This window comes from Phaethon aethereus (assembly GCF_964289735.1).
Source record: "Phaethon aethereus genome assembly, chromosome: 14".
Taxonomy (NCBI): Eukaryota; Metazoa; Chordata; class Aves; order Phaethontiformes; family Phaethontidae; genus Phaethon; species Phaethon aethereus.
In genome coordinates, this window is record NC_138590.1 from 10024362 (window position 1) to 10030967 (window position 6606).

General features: G+C 53.3%; 1 protein-coding gene across 1 annotated transcript; it reads right to left on the minus strand.

Moving 5' to 3' along the window:
- Positions 1–4358: 4358 nt before the first annotated feature.
- Positions 4359–6234, minus strand: DUSP1 (dual specificity phosphatase 1; the record flags this gene model as incomplete). Its single annotated transcript, XM_082006142.1, has 4 exons — positions 4359–4729; positions 5243–5462; positions 5572–5720; positions 5865–6234. 4 exons carry the CDS (start codon positions 6232–6234, stop codon positions 4359–4361), a joined length of 1110 nt encoding a protein of 369 aa, XP_081862268.1.
- Between the last annotated feature and the right edge of the window lie 372 nt (positions 6235–6606).

Sequence of the window (6606 nt, forward strand, 5' to 3'; positions counted from 1 at the left end):
GTGCTAGCAGGACCCACCTGGCCGGGTGCCTTGGCCATGTCTCTCGGCAGGGCTGCCAGCCCCACATCAGCCCTGGCCACTGGCACTGCACTGTAGTAAGTAACATTTAGCAGGGAGGCCACACGGAGCGCAAACCTCAGGGCTAATTTGTTCTTTCAGCATGAGTGGGTTTGAGCCTGGCTTTTAGCTGTTTTCCCAACCACTCTACAGCCTTGGATCGGAGCAGATTTGGGGAAGCCCAAGCCCTGGGTGGGTTCTCATTGGCTACACTGCGTGTAAGTGCCTGTCATGGACATCGTTGCTGGACAAGGGGAAGGATAAGAAACAGGTTTAGATGAGGTTTGAGGCAGTGACTTCTAACCACACTAGACTGTCCCACACCACAACCTTTTCTCCTTCCCCGTTGCACTGCGACTTCTCTGCGCAGCCGGGGAGTGGGCTCTCCAGGGCTGCACTTAAACATCATTTCCAAATGACTCTCAGTGCCCTTTCTGCTGCCCTGGAGCCAGAGAGAGGAAAAAACCCAGGTGGTAACCAGGCAAACTAGATTTGCCTGTGTATGATCTGGATGTAATGTTCTTTTTTCAACGTAATGGCATAACACATCCTTGTGGCCCTGCTGGTCTGATACCAGGGGTGACTAATGCAGGATAGTCCCTACGCTTGAGTACACCCAGTGCCTTTCGAGGCGCTGATTACAAAAAAAAGGCAAAAGCTTTGAGACAAGGGGATTACCCGAGACCCGTCTAATCTGGGGCTCTGTGTCTGTTTGTCATGTGATAACTGGGTATACTGTATCCCCCAGGTATTGCATCTTGCTGGGGCTATTAGCAGCGTGGTTGGCCACGTACACCCCTCGGCTGCGGGGACCCATCCGTGGGTGCTGTATGGAGCCCCACGTACTGCATTGGCTTACACACTGCCATGACATGCATTTTCTCTATATGCTTTGTAACCTTTGGGGCGTCGGTGGTCCATGCTCTGGCATTTTGGGGCCGCGAAGGGCTTGTCCGCGTCGCCCCATCTGTGCTCTGCGCAGCACACAATGGCCGTTGTTTGCCTTTGGGGCGGGTGAGCAGCCTCTGGCTTGGGAGGAACAAAGCCTGGAGCCAGTTCCTGCAAACACAAAACATGCCTTTTTATCACTTCGTGACAAATTGGTTTGTCAGCAGCAGGAAGTGATGTTACCGCTGTCCTCACCAAGGGGAAACTCCTCATGGTTTCCATGGGGATGTATGCAACTGTAGAAGTACAGGTTTATATAAGCTGGAAGCCCTACGCACGCCTGCTGCATGCCGCGTTTCCTGGGGTCTCGGATCGCACACACGGGGCAGGGTCTCAGCTGAGCCCCGCTAGCGCGGGGGGACAGCCGGCTCTTGTGGGAGCTGGGGCAGACGGGAGTTCTAAGCTGTAAACCAGGGCGAACGGTGTGCCTTGATATCCCAAACAAACAAAACAGCAAAGCAGGGAGAATAAATGAGGGGCGAGAAGGGAAAATGCCTCCCTAACACACCCACAGTGAATCCCCCTAGCTGAGCCCATCTGTCTCCCCAAAACTGTGGCACCGAGGTGGCATTTGCAGGTCTCACTCTGATCTCTCTTACTTTACGCTGTTGCTCTTGCCCCCTTGTCCTCCCCTTGTTTGGAGCAGGAGCAGTTTGGGATCTGGGTGCGATCCTGTCCGCAGAGAGTTTGCAGGAGCCTGTGGGCTCCAGGCACGAGGAGACTCTGATTATGGGCAACAGCAGAAGGATCACGATAAAAGACTTAAAGGACATCGCATGTCCGCAGAGCTGGCAGTGCGTGTCGGTGCCTCGCTGGGACGGGAGCCCTGCTGTCGCCGGCTGGCTTTGCCGCAGCAGGCGTTGTGCTGAAGCAGCTCTCTTTTGCGCCCCTCTGTCAGGTGCCTGCTTAGGTTATAAAAGCTGATCGGCTGCCAGGTAATGAGTTTTATTGTTCCAAGAAACACATAAACAACCTCCCCAGCTGACGGGGAGCGGATTTCTGTTTGAATTGTGATTAACAGGCAGGAATTTTTTTTATCAGTTGCATGGCCAGGGCTGCCAAGGTTGTATTTTTCCACTGAACAAGCTCTGCTTTGCTTTGAAGGTGGAAGTTTGTTCCACTGTTTACTGCAGGTGTAAAAAGGTTCACGTATTCAGAAACAGCCTTGCATGCTTTACAGGGAGAGCAGCGGTAGGTGCAGCATGGAGCAGCACAACCTGCCAAGGCACTTCCCATGGACAAAGGGGTTTTGCAGGATTTTCAGCGTGGGACAGACTTTGGGAAGGAGTAAGGGTTTCTAACTGTTTCTTAGTGCTCAGGGATCTCTCCTCCTTTTAGATGCTCCATTTTTTTATTTATCCCTTGGTGTCAGGTTGAAGCTTGGCGATGGCTGATGCGTAGTGCTGACGACAGAGCTGCGTCAGAGGGATAGCTCACGTGGAAGAATTTCAGACACAGCACTGCATCATCCCATCCTTCAAGGGCACCTTTTCCCAGGAGAAGAGTCCTGGATTTTAGCACGATTAATGCTCCCAGTAACTTGCACGATTTCAGCAGGAGTTTGTGGTGCTTTGCTGGTCTCCAGTTAGTGATGAGCACAGCTGCTTTATGCTTAAAGAATCCCTCATCTGTAAGCTTAGGATCATAACTGTTAAAATGTCTTCATTTGCAGAGTTATAACCTGATGCATCTGCCTGAGCAAAACCATTTTTGATGGGGCAGAAGTAGGACAAGACTCCTTGAATATCAGAGCTGCAAGGACTAGTGGCTCCCTTCCGGACTGGATGGAGGACACCCAATGTCCTAGTGCTCCCCCAGCATCCAGCTCCCTGTTCCCAGTGTTACTGCCCTGCCTAGGAAAGCAAGCTTCCAGCTGCATCTCTTCCACACCAGCTCCCCCGATACGCATCCTGCCCTACACATCCATGGAGAGGTTCTGTCACACCACACAGCAGTCACCCTGCAGCTCCTGCCGGGAGCACGAGCCTGTTGGAGCTCCCCTGCCTGTCTTTTGATACCTGAAATGGCAGATAAAAGTCACTCTAGTGAGAATCCTCAGCAGGAGATAAATTTATTTGGGTAAGAAAATAACCTGTTGGTTACCTGATCTCTTGTAATGCCCCTGTTTGTTTACCGAGATAACTCTGCAAGCCAGATCCTCTGATCCCTGGAGCAAAGTTAGTCCAAGTTGCAAAAAGGAATCAAGGAGGTGGGACAGGAGAAGAAAACACATTGGCACAAACGCATATGCATTGGAGATCTGTTACCAACAGGTTAATTTTAGACTTAACCTTTGAAGCATTAAAGTAAACAAGCAATAAAGGAAGCTTTTTCCTAGGAGAAGGGCTATTTTAAATTCACTGTAGCCCTGTGCCCAAGTCCCAGCTGGTTCAAACTTAGAGCTCTGTGGCCATCGCTGCAGCCAGATCCACCTTACAGCTGAGAAGCCAGCCTTGGCTCTTCGCCACTGCATATAATTATATGGGGACAAAGAAAAGCTGACTTAAGAAGCAGCAGTAATTTCTAGTCCATTATGTTGCTTAAACCCATTTTTCTATCTAGTTCAGTCAAGACCCAAGGTCAGAGTTGGAAATTCAGATTTCTCTTGCAGCTCTCAACCCAGGAGCTTCCACATGAGTTTTGGGACTGTAAAATGCAAGATTTTAAATAATATCATCCAGCTCAATAGAAATACCATAATTTATTCTGTTTGTATAAAAAAGTTATAATCATGTAACAAAACTATGTCTTCATAAGAAGAAATATATTATTTCACATCATAAATAAATCAGCAAACATACAACCCTTGGCAACTCAAAAAAGCACTCGGCTGGTGCTTTCACGTCAGTGCTTGGGAAACAAGAAGAGCTGACAGATATATATACACACAGGATTACAGTACCAAAAATACTGAGGTATTTTGTTTCTCTGGAAATGAAACTTCAGGTTTAAGGCACAAAACAATGCACTAATGTAAAAAATAAATAAATAGGACTGTCACATGAAAGGGGACAGCATCAGTGTTGCTCAGAGTGTCCAGGAATGGGAATACTGGTGAGCATGCTACTAAACATGGAGCAGGCTTAGGACAGACAGAAGACAAGGAGGAACAGCTCAGGAAGAGACAGTGTCCTTTGATCTTTGTGTAGACATCCAGATATTGGCTTCAAAAGTCAGAACAGTCAGCCGCACCTAGTTCTCTGGCATCAGGTGAGCTCCTCTCCATTTATGACACCATTCTGGGATGCATGGATGGTTTCTCACAAAACACGAGTGACTGATGACACTGTCCTCATAGTTATTGCACTTCTGAGACAATAAGTCTGAGTTCTGACCATATTTTCAGCTGCTTTTCAGCAGCTCGGGGAAGTAGTGATGGGGCTCTGAAGATAGCTTAAAGCACTGGACGAGGTGTGAACAGGGATGGAGACTGGAAAGTTAAAGACTGTGGTGGTCGATGCTCCTCTGTCCAACACAGACATAGCAGGGCTACCAGCTTCTGCTGAGCAGTTGGGGGCAAGGACCTGTGACTCAAACTGAAGCAGCTGCCCCATGAAGCTGAAGTTTGGGGAGATGATGCTTCTTCTCTGCTTCACAAACTCAAAGGCTTCATCCAGTTTGACTCTGTTGGTCCTCATGAGATAAGCAAGGCAGATGGTTGCTGACCGGGAAATGCCAGCCTGGCAGTGCACAAATACCCTTCCTCCATCATTTTTAACAGAGTCTGAAAGAATTAAAACACAGTTAGCAAACAAGTCCCACAGCTTCCGGAGGTGGAAAAGCACAGGCTGCTGTTTTACATTTCTTTAATCCATCCCTTCCTTAGCCTAATAGGTGTACCCGGTGCTTTTGAGACAAAGAGAGCCTTTGTCCCGAGGGAACCAGCAGTCTAGCTATTTTCATTCTGGGCTCCAATTCCAATTATACTAATAGCTCCTCCAGGTCACTTTAGCAGTCTTGCAAGATTACTTTAATACTGATCCGCTTAAATTCACTAGCTCTTCTCTGCAAGACCAATGCCTCTTGAGTCAAGATTTCAAACAGCTTTGTGAAGCTCAGATTATTCCTCCGAGTGGAATAAAATTAATGGAAGTGTTCCCCGAGTATCTCTCCTCTACAGAATGAAATTCCCCAAACTCAAATGTAGGTTTCACTGGGGAAAACACCCCCCAAAAAAATCACTTCCCAGGGCACATTACCCCAGAAAAAGAACAGACTGTAAAGAGACCTCATTTACCTATGAAATCAATCGCCTCGTTAAACCAGGAGCTGATGTCTGCCTTGTGGTTGTCCTCGACAGGAATACTTTTATACTGGTAGTGCCCTTCGAAGTGGTTGGGGCAGTTCGCCGAGACATTGATCAACGCCGTGATCCCCAGGGCATCCAGCATGTCTTTTCGGGAGGCATGGTAAGCGCTGCCCAAGTAGAGGAACGGCAGGATTTCCACCGGCCCGCCCTAGAACAGAGAGGACAGGCAGCCGGTTAACGCCGCTCGGCAGCTCTCCGGCAGCCCCCCCGCCTGCCACAGCGCAGCGGCAGCCCGCCCCCGGCCCGGGCCCGCTCACCTGGTCGTAGAGGGGGGTGCCGCAGGAGCTGCACCCCGAGTCGGCGCTGCCGGGCGCGCTGCTGGCGCTCAGGGGCAGGCTGAGGCCGGGCGGCGCCGCCGGCTTGGTGCAGAGCTCGGAGCAGGCGGAGGAGAACGCCTCGTAGCCTCCTGCGGGGGCAGAGGGGAGAGAGAGGCGCCGGGTGAGCGCTGCGCGGCCGCGGGGGCGAGCGCAGCCCCGCGGGCGGCTCGGCCGAGCCGGCTGCGCGCCGCTGCCCCGCCGGCGGGGGCCGGGGCGGTGCCGGGGCCACTCACCCTTGAGGAAGCAGATGCGGGCGCCGCGGGCCTCCCTGCAGAGGGTGCCGAGGGCCAGCAGCAGCGTGCTGTCGCGCTTGGGCAGCTCCAGGTCGGCGCTGCGCTCGTCCAGCAGCACCACGGTGTGCACCAGCCCCTGGCGCAGGCGGGCGCGGAGCTCCTCGTTGGGGACGACGTGCTCCAGGGCCAGCGCGCCCTTGGCGCGGCGGCGGACGATGGTGCTGAGGCGGACGTTGCAGGAGCCGCGGATGTGCGCGGCGTTGAAGGAGAAGAAGGAGCGGCAGTCGAGGACGAGGCACTGCGCGGCGCGCTCCTGCAGCAGCCCCCGCAGCGCCTCGCACTCCAGCGCGCACACCCGCAGGTTCACCATGGCCGAGGGAAGAGGAGAGGGAGGAGGAAGGCGCGGTCGCTGTCGGAGGTGCCGCTGTCCCGCAGAAGCGCAGCACCGCACAACCCAGTCCGGCCCCGCACGCCCGCGCCCGCCTTATATAGGGCCGCGCCGCCGGGCCGGCGTTTTCTCAATGGGGCCGCGTCACGTGGGCGCCCGCGAAGACGTCACCTGGCGGCGCGCCAGGGCGGGCGCGCCCAGCCCCGCCGGCATGACGTCATGTGCCGCGGGGCCGCCGGAGCGCGCCCGCGCGCCCGTGCAGACACAGGAGCGAGCAGCCGCATGTGCATCCGCGCCGGCTTCCCCGCCGCGCCGTGCATATGCACCCCCACACCCGTGTATACATACACACAC